Source organism: Chenopodium quinoa, unplaced genomic scaffold (genome assembly GCF_001683475.1).
Source record: "Chenopodium quinoa cultivar QQ74 unplaced genomic scaffold, ASM168347v1, whole genome shotgun sequence".
Lineage (NCBI taxonomy): Eukaryota > Viridiplantae > Streptophyta > Magnoliopsida > Caryophyllales > Amaranthaceae > Chenopodium > Chenopodium quinoa.
In genome coordinates, this window is record NW_018743920.1 from 2,498,026 (window position 1) to 2,520,342 (window position 22,317).

At 32.1% G+C, this 22,317-nt stretch overlaps 2 protein-coding genes across 2 annotated transcripts; one reads left to right on the forward strand and one right to left on the reverse strand.

The window, feature by feature from the left end:
• The first annotated feature begins 11,158 nt into the window (after positions 1 to 11,158).
• Positions 11,159 to 13,846, forward strand: LOC110687887 (GDSL esterase/lipase At3g48460-like). Its single transcript, XM_021864529.1, has 2 exons — positions 11,159 to 12,035; positions 13,192 to 13,846. Exons 1-2 carry the CDS (start codon positions 11,376 to 11,378, stop codon positions 13,696 to 13,698), a joined length of 1,167 nt encoding a protein of 388 aa, XP_021720221.1. The 5' UTR covers positions 11,159 to 11,375; the 3' UTR covers positions 13,699 to 13,846.
• A 526-nt stretch (positions 13,847 to 14,372) lies between these two features.
• On the reverse strand, positions 14,373 to 20,027 carry LOC110687888 (RING-H2 finger protein ATL47-like). The gene is made up of 5 exons (XM_021864530.1): positions 19,527 to 20,027; positions 18,416 to 18,578; positions 18,238 to 18,304; positions 14,865 to 15,099; positions 14,373 to 14,758 (listed from the first exon to the last, which is right to left on the reverse strand). The coding sequence occupies exons 1-5, from the start codon at positions 19,610 to 19,612 to the stop codon at positions 14,548 to 14,550; spliced, it is 762 nt and encodes a 253-aa protein (XP_021720222.1). The 5' UTR covers positions 19,613 to 20,027; the 3' UTR covers positions 14,373 to 14,547.
• Positions 20,028 to 22,317: the final 2,290 nt, after the last annotated feature.

The following is a 22,317-nucleotide window of genomic DNA, read 5'->3' on the forward strand; positions in this document are numbered from 1 at the left end:
ATTCTTTGCCACATTAACAATTACTGAATATTACTTCACGATGCTCACGTTTCTTTTTTTTTTTTTTGAAAACATGCTCACGTTTCTTAAATTTTACTTCTTTTAGTCCTTTGTTAATTTCATGTCATGTGTCATACATTTACTTTTGTTGTATCAAGAAATAGGAAAAATATTATTTTGAACTTAATTGCATGATCGAGGTTTGTATTATAGAATATTGTAGTAAAAAATTGTCAGTTGGGTTGATCAAATAAGGACTTCAAACTAGCAAATCCATTAAAGAATTGAGTTCATTAAATAGAGAGTGCAAATAATTAACAATTCAATGATATATAAAATTGCTTTTTTACATTATTATTATTATTATTATTATTATTATTATTAATATTATTTCATCAGTAACTTTTGTGTGCGGCTGGCCACATACCCACATCGTGTGGCCAGTTGACACACACCAAGTAACCCTTGATCGACAAGAAATCTCTGACCAAGTTATTCCTGACCGACCAAGTAACCTCTAACTGACCAAATAACCGCGATCGAGTAACCCCTGACCAACTTAGTAACACTGGTCGAGTGATTAACCTCTGATCGACTTAGTAACCTTTGATCGAGTAACCCCTGACCAACTTAGTAACCTTTGACAGAGTGAGTAACCCCTATAGCACTAACAGTGTAACCCCCAAAAAAATTGGCCACACGATGTGACCAACCACATATAAAAATTTGTGATATTTCATAGTTTCGTATCAATGCCAATTCTAATTCACTTTTCTTTATATTTCCTTAGTTATTTAATGTTCACTATTTTTTGTGAGTTTACAGCTAAATAATGCCTTTATTTATTAATTTTATGTAATTAATAATTTAATATAGATTAAGAAAATTACTATTGTTTATACCCTATTTCTTTTTGTGTTTCTGATTTGAAAATTTTGATGATTTTCAACAACTTTACGTACTTTTGGCACATTTTATGTCCCACATTTGGCCATTCAACATTCGTCAACTTTCAACATTCTTTGCTGCAATTATAGTTATAGAATATTGTTTCCACATCACTCTTTATGTTTTTTTTTCTTACGACTTTACAAGCGTAAACCATCAAACTAAAGATTTATGGAGTATAGTATAGTTTACAATCAGTGGCGTATCCAGGATTTCAAAGTACGGTGTGCAAAATTATAATAGGGATTCAATTATAACATTTGAACATGATAAATCATTGTATAATTCAAAGTAATAAAACATTATTCTAAGCTATTAAGATATTCTTTTTCTTTTTCTTTTTTTTACTTGCAATACTTTTCTTTTCACGCTAATCGGTGCATTATTTCAATCGTTAATACATTTAATTACCAATATGTAAAAAATTTAAACATTTGATATTAAAAAAGTATCAGTTGAGATGAATCTAACAATATATCACATGACTATATTTTTGTTTAGCTATAAATCAAAAATGCTAGTCAAAGTGAAAAATCTATGTAATATATAAAGAGAAGCGGTGTCGTTTTTGGTTGGGAATTTTTTAGTGAACCATTTTACCCTTGATCTCAAAAAAAATTATTATAATTAAAATAAATTAAAATATATTTAAAGTTTAACCTTAAAAAATAACTTCCAATTTTAACTACTCCATGAATTTAAAATGATAACTTCTCTTAGGGTGGTTATTTTTTCTCAAATCAAATAATTCTTTCAAGTGTAGTTATGTTACACTGTATATTAGTTTAATTCGGGAATATTTATTTTTTTTTATCATTTTTCCTTTTTTTTGGTGATATAAATTTGACACTTGGTGTTTTAAAAGTCAATATTTTGTAAGTTTGCATATGATTTTTTTAACTTTTATATAAGTATAAAAGCAACATATTATAATTTATTTAGTAGTACGAATATTTACATTGTAAACATATTTTACAAGTATGTATTATTTGTTTGATAAATAAATTGGAACTTATTTTACAAGTATATGCATGATTTAAATGATACATAAATACAAGGAAATTTATTTAACCTGTAATAAATACAATGAAATTTATTTAACCTGTATAATGCTTTAAAAAAAAAAAAAAAAAAAAAAAGCTCGTGCAAAAGTAAAATCTAGGATTGTTTTGCATGGTTTTCTTTAATAGCTCATCCCTTGAATGGATTCTTACCATTACTAATTATAAAAATTACGGAGTAATAAAATTATGTCAATATATAAGCCATTTATGCAAATAAGTAAATTATAAAGATAACTTTTTGCATAAAGTATAAAGAGGAGGGATAGTCGTGCACGCATTGCGTGCGCTTCTAAACTTGTATAAATAATGTAAAGGTCAATTTGATAAGTAAAAAAAAAAGCTGGAGGAATTACTAACTATAAGATAAAACCTTAAAATAATTTAAAGTATAAATATTGTAAAGTAAAAATATAGGAGTATCTCAGTACCATTTACAAACTTCCCCTTATTACCCACCTTTCACGTGATACATTATGAGGTATTTTCTTTTTAATTTTTTACAAAAAAAACTTAAAAAAAAAAAAAAAAACTTAAAAAAAACATTAGCCACTATGTACACTTTTATACCTTAATAATAATTTAATATCCCTTTAATATATTGCATGTATCAACAAGTAATACTTCATTTAGCGATAAAGTTTTTAAGAAATATATCTCAAATTAAAATCTCAATTAGGTTGTAACACTCCCACATGTTATTAGGTCATATTTGTTACCAAATGCATATTTAGGGTCACATATACTTTGTACTTGTGCTCACTCTTGCACAATGGAAACCCAATATTGAATTACGTATATACTTCGTAATAATTATAACAATTTAATACATGGAAGCTACTCATCATGATTGATCAAGATGTATCAAACATAATCTCACACAAATAAATAAATAGTAATAATTAACAAAAAAATTGCAAAAGTACGTGAAGTTGTAGAAAATTTTCATTAGCTTTTTATGGGAATTGCCAATAAAAAAGAGATGAAACCTACACATAGAATGGGATAAACTCTCCTTATGAAGAAGGAGAGACATAAGTGGTTTATTTGAGTGAATTTATGCATAAGTAGTACTAGATCATCTTTAAACATAGGACATTAAACATAAGTGGTTGATTGAAATGTGCCCTACCAGGCCACGACCTTAGCTAACTTCGCCACTATACTTCTATATATTATTTAATTAATTTTTTTTATTTCAAAGAACAATTCAAGCATTTATCTCCAAGATTTTTACAATAATATTCACATCAAACCTAATAATGCCTAAGTGTAAGACCACAAGCACACTACCGAATTACCAAGCCATACATATATAAATTTAATACTACCTCTGTTAATTATTATGTGCAACAAAGAATTATTTTATATCTCACAAATAATACCCCTTTGTTACACATGATAATTAACGGAGGTGTATTATTAAAACTAGTTACAATTAACACAGTACCAGACTTTTCCGACCCTTGTCGGTTAAGATAATCCAATACCTTAACTGTATTTATGTGACCAACTTGAACTGCTCTCGTGATTGGGGTAAGACCATCCTTGTCATGCCAGGCCAACGCCTCTTCATTATACATCGTTATTGCTAATATCACATCTTCTGACCACTCCACTGAATCTACCATAATAAACATAGGTAACAAGTTAGCCTAGCTACTTGTATATCAAACAACAATCTTTGAAAGTCATATGTTCAGTTGATGCGTGATCGTAATATGTATCACTGGATGTTTTTAATATGGTCATTCTTATTATGACCATTACTATTCTTAAATTCTATTGGTTAATTACTTTTTTAAATGCTTGGTCAAACTTTTTTTTAAAAGAAAATTCATTTTCTTTTGTCTAATAAAAAAAATTGATTTTTGGAAAATCAATTTTTATTTTAGTACTGAGTAATTATTTTATTAAAATCAGTTTTTAATAAAATTAAAAAATGTGTGACATTTGTCTCGTAAATACACTCGTGCATCGACAAAGATTCAAAATATGCCCCGATCTATGCAACATATGCGAAATTTTAAGAATTCCGAGATCGTAAATCAACCACCAAATTCTCTAAAAGGGTTAATTATTTCGATTGAATATGAACCCAAAAAAAACCCTAGAAATTGGGGATAATTAAGGATGAAAGAGAGAGTAAAAATTGCCTTAAGAACTTTAGGAGATGGAAAAACTGAGATGCCTTACAAAGGAGAGAAGAATCAGTTTCTGATTTTCCACCGAGGATGCAAATCAATGTTACAGAGCTCTCACGGAAATGATGGAGAAAGAATCACTTTGGCAGAATAAACGCCGAACAATTTTATGATTTTTGTTTTTTGAAAACATGATTTTTGTTTTTTTAATTTAGTCATATTTTTTAAATAGTTATAAAAAAATGATTTTCCAAAAATTAGTTATAAAAAAATGATTTTCCAAAAATTAGAAATTAATTTTTGGAAAAAGAAAGTAAATTAAAAAAAAAATAAAAAAAATAAAAGAGGTTTAAGAATAGTAATGGTCATTTTAAGCATGATCATAGTAGAATTTTCAATGCATCACCACAATCCAGCCTATCAATTAATTAAGTACTCCATAGTAAGTTTCCTCAAAAAAAAACAAAAAAGTACTCCATAGTAAGTACTCCGTCGTTATTTTTTAAGTAACAAACATACACACTAGATTTCACACATAGTTTTAGAATAATTATATATGTTGAGAATATATATTTTGGTAGTGAGATTTGTTAGCAAGTTATATTATGTGATATAGCTTAGTGAATTAGTGATAATGTGTTTAATATTTTATATATAAGTAAAGAATGTAAAAGAAAATTATATTTGATTAATGCAGTACAAATCATTAATAAAAAAAATAAGAACGAAATTAAATTTTTCATAAAAGAAATAAAGTTTAAGTGGGTAGAAATTAAAATAATACAGAAAATAAAAAATGAGTAAAACTTAGAAAAAATAAAATTAAAGGAGTACGGCCAGTTATACATATATATGTTTTTTTCACTATGTATAATATGCCCTTAAACAAATAGAACTATAGAAGGAATGTCTTTAATAATGTACACCAATTGGAGTGTTATATGAGAAGCCAATCATTAAGTCATTAGTTCAATCAGTACATAACATCTCGCTTTAAAAAATGCTTTTCACTGAATGATGCCAAACCTACCTAGATGAAAAGTATATGGAATTAAACATTTGGCTCTTTTCTTTTTCTTTTTTTTTTTCTTTTGTAAAGTCATGCCATCCTTTTAGCTATTTAAATATTCTTTGCCATACAAACGACTATTGAATATTACTTCACGATCCTCACGTTTCTTAAATTTTACTTCTTGTAGTCCTTTTTTTATCCCATGTCATGTCATACATTTACTTTTGTCGTATCAAGTAATAGAAAAAATATAATTCTAAATTTAATTGAACGATCGAGGTTTATAATATATAATACTGTAGTAAAAAATTGTCAGTTGGGTTGATTCCATAACGATTTCAAAAACAAGCAAATTCATTAAAGAATTGAGTTCAAAAAATTGAAAAAAAAAACCATAGAGAGGGCAATAATTAACAATGTCAAAATTGCTTTTTTCACATTAATACAATACATATTTTATATATGCCAATTCCAATGCCAATTCTAATTCATTTTTCTTTATATTTCCTTACTTATTTAATTATCACTATTTTTTGTGAGTTTACTAATCATTGCATCTAAATAATGCCTTTATTATTAAATTTTATGTGATTAATAATAATTTAATATATATAAAGAAAATTACTATTGTTTATACCCGGTCCATTTCTTTTTGTGGTTCTGGTTTGAAAATTTCGAAGATTTCATTTTAATGGAATCTAATAATTTGCATATAAATAATAAAAAAAAGATAGCTGTGTGAGATCATATTTGATACATCTTGATTCATCATGATGAGTAGCTTTTATGTATTAAATTGTTATAATTATTACGGAGTATATACGTAATTCAATATTGGTTTTCCATTGTGCAAGAGCGAGCACAAGTAGTACAAAGTATATGTGACCCTAAATATGCATTTGGTAACAAATATGACCTCATGATCTGACATGTGGAAGTGTTACAAATGGTATCAAGCACGAGCCACAACCTAATTGAGATTCTAATTTTGAGATATATTTCTTAAAAACTGTATCACTAAATGAAGTATAACTTGTTGATATATGTATTGAAGGGATATCAAATCATGATTAAGGCGTGTAAAGTGTAAACTATACTATAATCCATAAATCTTTTGTTTGACGATTTAACTTTGTAAAGTAGTAAAAAATAAATAAAAGCATAAAGAGTGATGTCAAAACATTATTCTATAACTATAATTGCAACAAAGAATGTTAAAAGGTGACGAATGTTGAATGGCCACATGTGAGACATAAGAAAATGCCAAAAGTACGTGAAGTTCAAGAACATTTTTACTTTTTTAGATGTGGGATTTTATGATATTTCCGTGTTAATTTTTTTGGAAGAATTGAAATGTGTTTGGCAACCTTTAGAAATTGGGGTGTAATTATATTTTATAAATGCTGTACAAACCATTAATAAAAAGAAAATAATAAGAACGAAAAAAAATAATGCAACGATTTATGTGGTTTGGTCAATTTAGACCAACATTCATAGGTGAGGGATTCGAGAATTTCTTCACTATAATGATAAAAGAATAAGAGAATAATACATTAAAACCTAAATCGAAATGGCTCAAAAAGAGGTTTTTTTATAACACAAGAAAACCCTGATAAAACCCTAGAGTACTCCCCAAGCATATCTCAACTAGTCGTTACAGCGGAAAAAAAAAACAATTATAACTAATTTGACTTCTTAATGTTGCGCGTGATATTTTTAATTTCACTCGTCTGCCAGTGTAGCTCTAGAAGTTGTGCGCAACACTACCAGCGCAATTTTAGTGTGTAGCCTACTATGGCATAACTGCAAACCAAATAGACCCTACTCGTCCGGTCAGGCCAGGCCTGGGCGAGGCCCCAAGTGGTCACACCAGCACCTAATCTGAAAGTCCTCAAACTATAATTAGAGCTTCCCTTGTTCGCTCTATCTTCCAGGGCAATTGGGGCGACCATGAACAAAACATACTCCATAGATAATTAATACCATGATTCAAGGCATATTTAACATTCACAAGAAGGATCAAAGTTTAAATTACTTACAATCTTACAAAACACAAGTGATTTCAATCAAAGATTGTTAGGAAATAAGGGTATGATTGTGTTTGATTAGTGCGGAATAAGTCAATGAAAAATAAGAACGAGAAAAACAATGAAGAAGATAAACAAAGACGAACACAAGCATTTACGTGGTTCGGTCAAATTAGACCTACATCCACGGGTCGGGGATTCAAGAGATTCTTCACTATAATGGAGAAAGAATGAGAGAATAATACAAGGAGTCCTAAATCTAGTGGCTCAAAAGGTATGATCTAATTGATCGACTTAAGGGTCTTTTTATAATACAAGGAAATCATAATAAAAACTGAGTATACTCAAATAGCCGTCATAGGAAAGATATAATAATTTTAGGCCGGAAATATCCCATAAATTATCCTAGAAGAACTGAACTACTAAGCTATAGCTCGGCAGCTAGCTCAATCTACCGCAAGTCTTCAAAGGGCCGAGCTATAGCTCACTCACCTAGAGCTATAGCTCGCCTGCTGGTCGCAATTTTCGATCCAGCTTCGTCAGGCTTTCGTAAAATGGTTATAACTTTCTCGTTTCTTATCGAAATTAGGCATATGACCTATCATTAGAAAGCTATTGAATCAAGCTATCACCTTCAACATGAATCACATTAAAATAACATACATTTTGAGAGATATATTCATTCAAAGTAGGCCCTACTAGATTTGGAGTCACAATTATTTAACAAAGTCAAACTGTGCTTGTTAGTCATTCCCCCTAATATGGCACCAAAACACAACAAAACAATTTGTAGGTTGTATTAAAAATTCAAACCTCAACCCACACCATGTACATAATAATATATTGATCTATCAATTGAGCATTTGAGCTAATAAAATTTTTGTTTAAACACTTGCATAATATTATTGGGGTTAACTAGTTAACTTTGACCTTTAACACAAAAATTAAATCTATATATTATTAACTTGATAGTCATTATTACTAATCTAAGTATAATATCTTAACTATTAAATAACCATAAATTCATAAGTATTAATTAACACAAATATCACAATTACTATAAAAACTTTGCATTGCTTACAATATTATAATACAATAAGAATCCAAAAATTATTGAGTGAAATCTTATTAGATTCATCTACATGTAAAGTTTAAAATTGTATTTCGTAATTTTTTATAATTTTCATTCATATATAAAACTGTAGGTATTGAGGACAAAAAATTGCGTATGAAAGACCTTATAAATGACAAATGAGTCAGAACTTATAGGAAATTATGAAGTGTAAAGTACACCTCCATGAGCATTGGGCTAGATCAAACTAACCAACCCAATTAACTGCTAGCCCCTTAGACCCAATTAACAGCTAGCTTGTAACAGCACTTTCATGCTTCTTCCTTCCCTTAAATATTGTTTTAATTTGTCCATTCAAGTTTGTCATCCGTCATGAAGTATTGTAACTTTACACTCAAATACACTATTTTTGTTCTTATTTGTTTCCTCCTTAATCAGATTCACCTAATCAAAACTTAAGAAATTAATCATATGTCCATGCGACTATGGCTTTATGGGCCGGGACATGCTTTCAAGGAACAAAGTGAGTAACTAATTTTAGTTTCGTTGCAAATTTATGTCCTCCAAACACATTATACATAGAAATCATTTTTTCGCCTTTTCTTACCAAATTATACTAATCACTTTGTAAGAGGTTCAACGCATCTAAGAATAAGATAAAGATTGATAAGTTCATGTAGAATACGTATAAATAATTAATATGATAAGTGGAATTCACATGAAGAAAATGCTACATACCTTACTAGCTATTTCGTACATATATACAAAGAATATTATTTCATTTATTCTATAATAGTTGATACGCTTGACTTTTTTCAAAACTTGACCAATAAGTAAGTTGTTGGATTTATTTTAATGTATATTATTAAAATATTACGTGTTTACTATTTTTATTAATACATTACTAAAGATATTGATATATAATCGAAGTTGAGAAAAAAAATCGAGTATGTCAATTATCATGGAATGGAGTGAGTACAAAGGTTAAAAGGATTAGTTTGATGAAAATAAAAATGAAAAAGAAAAAAAACACCAAAATAGCTGGCATAGGCGAAAAACAATACTTCGTAGTATTGAAATAATTCTCCTCCCGGCCTCTTTAAATTTCTATTTTTATTTTTAACGTTCTTTTTCTTTTCATTTTTTTTTTCTTTTTTTTTTGTGGAACAATAGTGTGAAAATTTGAAATTGAGAAAGAAAAAACAAACAAATCGTAATATACGGAGTGCATTTATCAGGTTGCTAGTCTTGCTACTAGCTGAAAAGTTAGGTACTCTAATCTAACATTACTACTAAAAATTATAAGACTTCATAATGATTGCAATTATATTAAGACAACTATTTAAAAGCTTTCGACTTCTTGGTATAAGGTAACATATGGCCGTCATATGAGCTTATAGTTGACTATTATGTAGGTTAAATGGTTGATACAAGTATAAGGTAACGTATGGTCGCCATATGAGCCTATAGCGGTATAGTTGATTATTATGGACTCATATGTTATTAATTAACTTCGTATTTAATAGCCATTGCACCTATTATAGTTCGTATTATATTACTCGTAGTTGATTATTATGTAGAGTATTATTATTATTGTTCGTATCAACGTACTTTAATAACTCAATAATTAATTAGGTTATTAATTATGTACAGAAAGACTCACATGCGAAGAAATTTGTATTACCATGAACATTATGCAATGCCCTACCACACCCAACGTTAACAATATTAATTAAATTATTTGAAATGCATTGAGAAAATAAGTGACAATCAATCAATGCATGCAAAATCAGGTAGGGAGTATATATTTACCAACCAGTGCATGAAATTCAATAAAATCAGAATTCATCGTCACCTCTCCCATACTAATTGGGTTGCCTCCCTCATTTATGAGACCCAACATACATAAGCATTTAGCAATTACTTTTGGGTCACACAATTAAGACTATGTGGTACTGCTACCTACCAGATCTTCCAGATCAACATGCATGCATTCTTTTTTACTACCGGTCTCGGGTGACTCACCATACTTTGATCGACAAATAGTTTTATATATACAATTTGACTTCATTACCTAACTTATTATGGAGGTTTTGTGTTGTCTATAGTTTTTGTATAATATGATATAACACAAGTGGTGTAGGTAATTTGAGGCTCAATAAGTAAAAAATAATAATAATTAATAATAATAAATAAATAAAATGGTTAAAATTGTACATATGTGGACTTTAGGGTTAGAGAGATTGAACGTGTACCAGACAAGACACTATTTATCCTTTAAGGCTTTAATCCAAGAATATACTGTATGTGAATTGTCCCGTGAATTGAGCTTGTTGCAGTATGACACAAAATGGGATGTACGTCGAGAAAGATTCAATTGAATGTTGTAAAATTGACTAGAATTTAATAAAATAAAATAAATTAAAAAATTGCACCCATTATATATAGTTAAATAGATGATTTATTTGAGGCGGTAAACTTTATTAAGCTTTGTTAAATGTTAATTGCTAGTGATATCTTAAAAATAAAACATAAAAAAAAAAATAAAAAGAAGAAGAAAAGATAAAAGAAAAAAATTGTCTTATTTTTAAATGTCACTCCCTCTATTCCTATTAAATTTTAGGTCAATATTTAGGTCAAATTTTATAATTGTTGATCATAAATACCCGATAATCTATAAGAAATTTTTTTTTATATACTTTATAAATATTAAATTTGTTTTTAATTTTAATGCGTAAAGAACCGAAGATATACGTGTATTTAACACACGTTTTAAAGATCGCGATAAGTCAAATAGGGTAAAAGAAAAAAAAATAAGAAACAAAGGAAGTATTTCATAATTTAAAATATAAAAAAAAAGGTTAAATAATAAGATATACTTTTTAAGGGTGGTAAAATGCAACATATCTCAATAATAAGGATATTTTATTCACTGACTAGCAGTAGCTCTAGCGTAAATTCATTAAATAAGCCAAATTTGTTCACTTCTAGGAAAAAAAAAAACGAAACAAAACACATGCCTTATAAAATCCACCCAAACACACCACACCTTTCTAACTTGAAAAATATCCCACATTACTCTAAAATTGAAAACCAACAACAACAAAAAAAATGAGCTCAAAACTCTCTTTTCCTCACTCTTCTCACACTCCTCTCCTAACACTCATCTTCACACTACTCATCTTCCTCCTCTCATCACCCCTATCATCATCCTCCATTACACCTCCAACTCGTAAACCGTTCTCGAAAATCTACGCCTTCGGAGACTCCTACACAGACACAGGCAACACAGTATCAGCAACAGGACCTTCAGGGTTCAACTTTGTTTCCAATCTCCCTTATGGTATGACCTACTTCCACCACCCCACTAACCGATACTCCGATGGTCGATTAGTCATTGATTTTCTTACACAAACTCTATCACTGCCGCTTCTCCCCGCTTATCGCTCCACCACCGGTGGTGGAGCGACCAACGGTGTAAACTTCGCCGTAGCGGGGTCGACAGCGATAGAGCAAGGCTTCTTTGTTAAGAACAATCTTACCTTTGATGTTACCCCTGAGTCTTTAGGGACTCAGTTGGGTTGGTTTAATAATTACTTGGCAAAACAAGGTGGGTGTAGTGATGCAGTGAAGTGTGGTGCATTGTTTAATGATGCGTTAATTTGGGTTGGAGAGATTGGTGCTAATGATTATGCTTATGCTGCTGAGACTGAAGTTAGCAAGAGTGTTATTCAGAATTTGGCTATTACAAGAATCTCTAACTTTCTTGAGGTAAATTTATAGTTTAATCATCATGATTTCCTAGTTTTTTCTATTTACCATGCACATCGTGTGTAACTATACTTGTTAATTACTAGGATAGATCTTGGCTTTGTAACTTAACCCGACAAATTATTATTATCGACTTCTCTAGATTTAGTTGTCAAGTTCAAATTACACTATTAACTCAACAATTAAATCAGAGTATAATAAGTTGTCTAGATTCAACTATCACGTTATTAGTTCAAATTACACTATTAACATAACAATATTAAGCATAACTATATTCTTCTTTTAAGTACGAAGTATAATTTAACAAAAAAATAGTCAAAATAGAGTATGAACAAAATAAAAGTCAAAATATCACGACGAATATAAATGTACTCCCTCCGTCCCACAATATAGTTTTTGTTTTTCCTATTTTGTAGACCCAGAATATTTTTTCTTCTTTTATTTTTGATAGTATGTAAAGACTATTATATCCTCAATTTTTTTAACTTTATTCATTAAACTTTCTAATTTACCCTTAAATTATCCACTTGCATTGTACATTTTTCCACTTTCTCTCTTTAAATTTTGTCCATAATTGTAATTTTCACTTCTTTTTTTTCCTTAAATTATTTTCTTGCCTTGTACTTTTGTCTAGGTATTTTCCACTTTTAATGTACTTCTTTTACTTCTCCTTCCATTTCTTAAATATTGTGAAAAAAACACAATAAGAACTATATTATGGTAAGGAGTGAATTCTAAGAAAAACTCTAAATATGTTTCCTTTTGGCTTTTTTTTTTTTTTTTTTTTTTTGCTGCCATTGTAACTTAGAAATAGTAAACGTCGAAATTTGTGTAAGACAAGTCCAGAAAATTGTACATCAATTTCCTGTATTACTAGTAGTCGGTAGAATTTATCACTGTCCAACTGCTGCCAACTACCAGAGTTATGAATTTCATTAAATTTTACCTAATGTTGTTCATTAATTGCCTTGCCTACACTTAAGTAGAGGTAGTTAGGGGCCGAAACGGGCTGGGCTTGGACCGGTTTAGTTGTTGGTAGTGGGTTTGATAAGCCGTAAACTTAAATGGACTAAGTAGCCCACTTTGAGCCCATAATGTCTAATCTATAATTTAGCTTTAATAACATTCTAATACATTTTTCTTTCACAAATTGCAGGCAATACTAAAGAAAGGAGCAAAATATGTAGTTGTACAAGGCTTGCCTCCAACAGGGTGCTTAACACTAGCAATGTACTTAGCTCCAACAAATGACCGAGACGACTTAGGCTGTGTTCGAAGCGTAAACACCCAAAGCAACACCCACAACACCCTCCTCCAAGCCAAAATACAAGACCTTAGAAAGAAGTACCCTCAGTCGAACATCATCTATGCTGATTACTACAATGCATACCGCGACATCATGAAGAACTCGAAAAAGTATGGATTCAAGGAGGCCTTCAAAGTATGCTGTGGCTCTGGAGGAGGCTCCTATAACTATGAGTTCTTCTCGGTGTGTGGATCCCCATCTGCAAAGCCGTGCCCCAACCCTTCGCAGTACATGAATTGGGATGGAGTCCACTTGACGGAAGCCATGAATAAGGTTGTATCGGGATTGCTCCTACAAGGAGGGTACTCTCACCCTTCCTTTCAGGATTTGATCAGTAAGAAGATGAGTCAAGTATAAGGTCTCCAAGGTCTAGATGAGTTATATTCCTATATGTAAGTTGATAGAATTAAAATATTAATAGTACTAATATGAGTTACTTTGTGTTAGTTTTGCCGTTTTTGGGCATATTATATATCAGAGTTCTTGTTAGTTTCTCCTGCACAAAGGTATTATTTCTATTATTATCTCCAATGTGCATCAAATATATGAGTGTATACCAATCACACCCAATAGGCAATTGGCACTCCAAGTCGGTTCGAAACAGGGTCAACAACAGTTATAGGCAACCAGAGGACCACTTCAGACCAGTCTAACAGTAGTCTAGGCCTGTTGATCTGGTTTAAGGCTCGGAACCAATGCAAGGACCATACTTGTCCATTATGTTTTTAGCAAAATACCAGAACCAGTTCTCAGCTCAGTTTTTGGAAAAACTTCCCTAGTTTCATCAATCCCATCCCGCCACAAACCAGACACGACACACCTGCTCCACCCCTGTTCAGGGCCAATTTAACCACCCAGATGGACCAAGTCCACTCTCCTGTTTTATCTAATTCAACGTTTCAGACACTGCAGGGGACAAGAAAGGACAAACCAACCAACCATACATCCCTGGTTTTGAAATAAGATCAAGACCTGCCTATGACAAATTCAGATGTAAATGACAGTATCAAAATAATTTGAACCAGGAGGCAGAACTTATAGCAGTGAAGCATGAATATCAGAATAAGCAGCCTGATAGTTGATGTACACTGAACCATATACATATTCTACATTTTGATGAAGCGGCTTTTGCAGAAAATTATTTACAATTTTTGGATTACAATTTCTTTTTAACTCTTTACAAATGTCTTTCCTGGTTTAGAATCATTAGATTAAGTACTCGTAATACATTAAGAACAGAGCATCAGGAACATCCTTCGGCAAGCTGTTTATATAGAGATACAAGCGCAATATATCCTCCTTCATTACAGTTTTTGGGTCAACCACATCAGTGCCGCAGGTCAGAACCCAGAGGTCACCTGACTGAACTCTCTTTATACTACCCCGGCAAAATGGACAAGATTCTGACCTCAAGTTCCTGCATATATGCAAATATATGAGGAACCCTTTATAGGACAATTAAAAAATTTGTTATCAACTTGTTAAGGATTTCAAGGAATAAGTTTTTTGACAATTCAACTCACCAGTCTCGATAGCAATTGATGCACATGGAATGACAGCAATTGGGCAACACCATTTTGGTGCAAGGCTCCAAGCAAATTCCACACTCATCTTCCCTATCGAAATCAATGTCTGAAAGCTTTCTACTCTCCTGAGAAATCTTTCTGACTGCCAATTCAGACCTGTTACACACATTTGCACCCTCGTCTAGCTCAGATAAATTCCCGTGGAGTCGTTGAAGATAGGGTAAGATAATAGCTGCAGATCCACATTCAAGGACCAAATTATCTTCTTAAATCTTAATTGGGAAGTACAATTTGAAAATTAAATGTGTCTAGCAGGTAGCAATTATGACTTCCTATGACAAGTCAAAGAAGCAACAGGCTGACAATTCTACAAGCAACATCCTTATCCAAGCAAGACCATTAAACATGTCCAGCAAATATCTTTGTCTATCAAATAACTGCAGAGTTTGGAAAATTTGGCTATTAACTGAAGAAATTGGTTTACTTTACGGACTTTTAAGTTTAACAAAGTGTCAATACATATAAGTTATGTTAAATCAACCGGCAAGGGCATAAATCCATAATGCAGGACACCACAACAAGAATCAACAATTAGCGTCTACAGCTATATTAATATCCAAAATAAAAACTAAAAAAGAAAATGTTCGTAAATCATTATCAAAAAAATTGCAGGGAAACCAAGGCCCCGCCCACATCTTCACAAACTCAAAGGCAGGGGGAAAGAAAAACAGTCAGAGGCTAGGCAAAAAGGACCAAAATCATAGCCTCATAGGGCCTCTCTGGAATTCCTAACTTGGGAAATGCAACTATATGGGCTCGAAAATGCAGAATGTCTGTAACGCTCTGTGGACGCCAATGAGGCAGTAGCCTCATAAGGGTTTGCTTCCTGATTTATATGGGATGTCTAGCAAACCTCCTCTCACCACATCCTCTCTCCATCTCTATACTGTCTCCATTAGCTAACCCACTAATTAAAGCAGTCAATCACCTACCTATATTGTGACTAGACCTGGTTATTGGGCGGGGCGGGTTAGGGTCGGTGCGGGTCAATTGTGGGTTGGGTCAAAGAGGATCATATTTTATAGGGTCAATAGCGGATCAGGCCTATGCGGGTCGCGGGTCAATAACAGGTCAATAATGGGCAGGCCAACAAAATATCAATTAAAATAAATATTGAACAAAGCCATTATTAAGTATATATGAATACACATTTATCTATGTAATTATTTTTACATTATCTATTTTGTTTGTCTATTAAATTGGAAAAACATTTTGGCCCTATATTAACCCTACCCAATAAGGGCCATGTCCATTAAAAACCCTTTAAGTTTGGCCCTGACCCTATTATCATTGGGCTACCCTACCCAATAACTAGCTCTGATTGTGACTGATTGATAGTAAAACAGCACATTTATCAAACTTGAGACTGTAAGAAAGGGCATAAGAGACACTGCCAAATCATTACACCGCATTTAGTGTAATAAATTAATTGTCAGAGATTGGTCTTTTAGTTGCAACGAAGACTATATAGGTAATCTCAAGCAAGCGCTATAAATGGTGGCCCGAGAAGCGATGGCATCAATCCATAAAGAGGGGTATCAGTATGTATGTCAGTTCCGCTCCCCTCAAATTTTAGCAGTGAGAAGGGCAAAGGATATAGTTGCCCAGTAGGTGAGACATCTGGTTTGAGGTTTCCCTTGGTTGGCAATACAAGGGGATCCACCCAACAGAGGTGTCTGGGCTTATAGAAGGTCAGTAGTAAGACGTGAAGACATGAAGATTGACCTTTTGCCTTATATTCAATTTAGAATATAATGGTGACTGAATTACTAACAGCATGGTGATTAGTGATATAAGTCAGAACTGATGGATTGAGGCTGAAGGCGGTCCTGAAATTGCTAATTCAAATGAAAATGATCTTTATTCTTAATTATTTAAGTGAAAAAGAGAGTTTAAGAATAAACCAAGTACAAAAAAAACCATCACATATAAAAATGACTTCCTCAAGTAAGTTTGTTGATGCGGTTCTAGAGAAAAAGAGAAATTTTGTTAGCGGAAAAAAAAAGCAAGCTAGATTTTATCTGGCTATCCTTGGTTATGAAGGGAGAGAAATTCTCAAAAAGGTTAGTAATGCAGACAAATTTACTAAATTTCCCGCAGAAGGGCTTTGCTTGAGAAGAAACAGATATAGCAAAAGGACTAGACAATATCCTTGACATCTTTATTCCTGGTTAGCAAAGTCCTCATTTAAAACGAAACACCATGAGCAGCAGAACCAATGTTTGCCAAGGAAAATAATACTCACTCTGTCCCAAAATAACTGAAACAGTCAACTTTGCACACATGTCAATGCACTAGTTTGACTTTATTTTTATATAATTAAATATTAATGAAAATTATTTTGAAAATTATATTATGAATCTTTATAATAATACCTATCTAACATATTTTATGATAAAATATGTTGATTATATTATGAATCTTTATAATAATACCTATATAACATATTTTATGATAAATATGTTGATATTATGTTAGTAAAATATTATGTTCAAAGCTAATACATCAATAGTCCCAAGTTCCAGTTATTCTGGGACGAAGTTAGTATCCCTCAAAAGTTCCAAAAAAAGGTGAAAGGGGATGAGATGGCAACAAGTAGATATGTAGCTTTATGCCTTGTATTGCTTCTTATTTGTAATACAACTAGGGGATGAGAAAAAAAACACAATGCACATATTATGAACAACACCATACCATTAAGCTATGGATTACAGATTAAAGTGATGAAATGTGGAAATTAAAAGGAAGAAGAGGAAGCTTGATTGATATAATCTGGAAAACAGTGGATAGGTACAAGCTTCCAGGAGGCTTACTCCTCCCAAAATGTGAAGCAAACTCATAACAAACTCCCTAATCCTCTTTAATTTATAGCATCAGTCCTCTAACTAATTCACTGATCTTCCTCCTCAGGATACAACTAACATAAGCATATTGCACATTTGCACTACCTATTATGCCCTCCAAATTTCCTATAATACCAGCTCATACCAAATTAAAGTGGAGCTACAACAAGGCAACTAATCATAGCAAACAGAATGCTAATGAAAAAATGTCTTCATAGTCATGCAAGGAAAAAGGACTTTCCAGAATCCAAAGTTGAGTATTACTTTAATTTATTTTTGTTGTTATATCTCACAAGTCACAAACAACCTCGGAATATTTGCAACAATTAAGACCTTAAATAGTTAGATATGAGAAGAGAGTTTCCCATTGTCATTCTTCTTTTTATTCAATACGCATAAACTTGTCTATGTACAAAAACAGGGTACAACCATACAATAAACTAAAAAGACAACATTCATTTACATACCATAGAACTCCCTTAAGGTTGCTCTCCTTCCATACGACGAGATATCTGGTCTACCATCTGCATTTACCTGTAAGCTATGATAACATATTATTCGGGGCAACATGATTATCTAATAATTCATTTTCAGTTTGTATCCCCATAACTACAAAAACTTTGAGGTAAGACTTGAGAAACTAACCTTGTATACAACAACATAGAAAAGATTCAAGCAGCTTGGAAGTAAACATGTACATGAGCAATCAATCCATTGGAGCAAGTAAAGGATAAGGGGAGCCAAGTCATTGTGAACTAATTTCATCTGAAGCCAATTGCCACTTTTATTTCTAGGAATAGAAGCAGCCCTGGAAACGAGGAAAGCCCAAGAGTCAGGCAACCATTACAATCAAGTAATCAACATTAGGCATAAGGAGCCTACAATATACAATCCTCCATTTATATCCTTAAGTAACATTCAAGTCGAAAGAATTGTAATGACATCATGAAGGGGACAAAATCAAAATGCTCCCTAGAGAAAATAACTCCGCTTGTGCTAGAGCTGAGATTGAATCTAAAGACTAAAGGGATCACTCAATACAGTGTTCAAACCAATAATCCTCCACAATCAATGTTCAGAACATCTCAACCCGTAACAATCAATGTTCAGAACATCTCAAACTCAAAACCAATCCTCCTGTCTAGTGTCTACTGATATACGGAAAACTCGAACATCAAAGAACACCATAAAACAAACCCCAAATTAACCTAGCCATGAACTGATAAACCTCCACTTTGTTTAATGCTGGTCAAAATCAGAATAACCACTAAAATTTCCAAACTAGTATCTTTAAAACTAAAGATACCAAAGAAAACTTATTAATTCTCTCAAAATTTCATGAACACCCAAATTCCATAATTACAAAATTTCATCAAAATACATATTCTTATAACATGTCAGCAAAGTAAACTAAAATCAAACTATTTAATCCCTTTAACATCTCCATCTAAATTCAAAACTTCATAAACACAAGAAGAATTGAATTTAAATACAAAATAAATATTTCACATAAAAAAAAGGTCCAAATTATGTCTATATAGCAGAAAACTAAAATAATTAAAGAATCATCAAGTAGACAAGCAAATAAACCCAGAAACAAATTTAGCAACCGCTTATTATGACAAAATTACAAAGATACCCATTGACCCATTCAGCAAGTACAGTATAGATAATCAACAAAAGAAATTAAACAAAACAAAATAATATAATTCGTAAATAAGATAAAAATAGTTGGGGAAAAAGGAAGAAACTTTACAGAATATTAGCATGTTGAATATCAGCTTCGATGACTTTGAGAGATTCATGGCAAGTAGAAGACTTTACTAGATTATAACCCACCATTGATAACCAAACAAAAAAAAAAACTCAAACTTTCACTCTTTTCTTCAATTAATCAATTAAAAAAGTTGATAAAAAGGCCCTAATTAGATAAATTACAGGAAACCCAGAAAAAAATTGGCCTTTTTTACAAAACTGAATACTACGTATATAACTTAGAAATTTGAAAATTAAAATGGGAATTTTTTAAGAAAATTAAGGGAGTTTAATTAGGTAGTTTTTGAAGGCTTTAGGTTTGGTTTTGCTGATTGCTGAGTCAGCGTCACAGCCTGGTGTTTTGACAATAATGAAATTGAAACCTAATCCCTTCTAATTTTGATAATTGTGGGTAAAACCCCCAATTTTGTTCTTGAAATTTCTTCAATTATGTTATGGTTGGTTCGTATTTTATACTGTGGAAATTGGATGGGGTACGTGTGACTTCGTCTATTCATTGATTCATGACGCCACAAAAGGAATTAATTTTATTTTTTGATAAGAAAATACCATCCTTATTTAGAAGGCATTCTTGTTTGAAATGTCTTGGTCAAAAAAAGAAATGTATTTATCACGAGTGTCAAGTAGTCATTAATATAGGAAAATGCAAAATTTATATTGGTAATTGGGTATTGTAATGTTTGTCAATGCATAATTATGATATATTAACTTAATTATTTATTTAGTGATTAAAGATGTTGATGTTTAAATTGAGTTATGAAAGTTGTGTAAGGATAATATGAAAATCTTTTAGAGGGTAGAGTGATTACGTTTTATAAGTTGATTTTGTGCAAAACTATTGTAGTGAATATTTTTGTGATACGATTGTACATTTTAAAACTTACTGGTATTTTTCTGAATTTTTCTGAAATAAGTCAAAATGCATACGAGTAAAACATAGTTGATTCTTAGTCAAGTAAAAACAAATTATTTTAACAAAATTAAAATAAGTTAGATAAAACATAAGCAAAGTTAAACAAAAATACGAGTAAGTTAAGTTTAGCAAATATAAAGTGCAGAAAATAACATACCATCGTTTGTGGAGTACCAAATACTTCTTCCATTTTTTCCCCTTGCACATTGAATTATGCAAAGTTGAAATACATTACTTTGACTAGATTTAAATGGATGGTTTGCAATTAAGAAATATTAAGGATAAATTGTCTGGTATATTCCCACCTTTGAGGTTTCCGCCCAAAATTATCCTACCTTTGGCTTATTTTTAAATAATTCAAACTTTATACTCAATCCACTCAAAATGGTCCCAAGTGAGCAGTAATCGGTTGAAGAGGTATTTTTTTTTTTATTAAGTGTTATTTACACATGTCACAACTTGATTTGTTCAAAATTAAAAAAAAATTAATTAAAAAAATAAAATCAAATTTAAAAAAAAAAAAAAAAAAAACCACCACCACTTCGCCACCACCATCCCCACCACCACCCAAACCCAGGCCCTAGAACCACCACCCCACCCAAACCCGAAACCACCTCCACCAAGAACTGACCGCGCTGACCGGGATCCGACCCCAGCCAACCCAACCTCAAAACCCCTTCGAAAAATCTAAAATCCACCAAACTAGACCCTAGGAAGCGGGTTGGGGACGTCGGTGCGGCCTGAATCGAGATCGGGGGAGGACAGCGTGGTCGGAATAGGGGACAGGGAAGGTCGGCGCGACCAAAAAAAGGAGGGGGATAAGGAGGGGTTGGGATCAGGACGGGAAAGGGACGCCGGTGCTTTCCGATGCCTGGATTTTGTGGGGGAGGCAGGGGGTTGGTGGTTCAAGGAGGGGGCTAGAAGTAAGATGGCTGAAAAGGATGATTGCCGGCGTAGCAGCCTCCCAACAATGGCGGCAGGGGCTGGCAGAAAAGGAGGGTTGCCGGCGCAGTAGCCTCCCAACTGTGGCGGCAGGGGCTGCGGGCTGGGTTTGTTTTTTTATTTAATTTTTTTTTATCTTTTTGCAGTTTTTATTTATTTATTTTTTTTAAAAGGTTTTTTTATTGTTAATTTTATTTCTTTTTTTTTAAATTTTTTTTTACCAATCACAAGTTGCCACGTGTCAGGTAAATTGGTATAACAAGTTACATGACCGGTTGGGACCATTTTGAGCGGATTGGGTATAAAGGTCGAATTATTTAAAAATAACCCAAAGTGAGATTTTTTTTGCGGACGCCACAAAAGTGGGATCATTCTGGGCAATTTTTCCAAATATTAAGTCTAGAGGTGATCAAAGTCGGCCCGACCCGGCCCGATCTTGGGCGGGTTTTGGGCAGAATTTTACGGCCCGAAAATTTATTTTTTTGGGCGGGTTTAGGAAAGCGTTTTTATGCATATTTAGTTGTTTTTTTTGCCCGGCCCGTCTCAGCCCGAGAAATTGGCATATTTTTTAAGCTTGGGCCCGGCCCGAACTCGCCCCGCCCCGCCCAATGATCACCTCTAATTAAGCCATATAAAAGATTTTTCTAATTAATAATTCAAGAAATATATATAAATGATTAATAGAACATATTAAACTAATGAAACGAAAAGTAATGCAGGTAAAATAAAGTGACATAAAATACAATAATTGCTGGATATTCGTAATTGTATTCATATAATTGTCATGATAGTAAAAACAAACCACCGTTGTTCTTTCTCTTGCGTCTATTGATAATCATGATTCATGAATCATGGTGTCACAAAATTATTGTTATGGTTATGTTTGTTTGCTTTCGTCCATCTATCTATCTATTTT

What these genes read in the sequence shown, in the direction of transcription:
- LOC110687887 (XM_021864529.1), top strand. Translation starts at nt 11,376, where the DNA reads ATGAGCTCAAAACTCTCTTTTCCTCACTCTTCTCACACTCCTCTCCTA. An exon ending in GAATCTCTAACTTTCTTGAG is followed by an intron (nt 12,036 to 13,191) that starts GTAAATTTATAG and finishes CACAAATTGCAG; the next exon opens with GCAATACTAAAGAAAGGAGC.
- LOC110687888 (XM_021864530.1), bottom strand. Translation starts at nt 19,612, where the DNA reads ATGGTGGGTTATAATCTAGTAAAGTCTTCTACTTGCCATGAATCTCTC. An exon ending in ATTCAACATGCTAATATTCT is followed by an intron (nt 18,579 to 19,526) that starts GTAAAGTTTCTT and finishes CCTCGTTTCCAG; the next exon opens with GGCTGCTTCTATTCCTAGAA. An exon ending in AACCTTAAGGGAGTTCTATG is followed by an intron (nt 15,100 to 18,237) that starts GTATGTAAATGA and finishes GTGGATCTGCAG; the next exon opens with CTATTATCTTACCCTATCTT.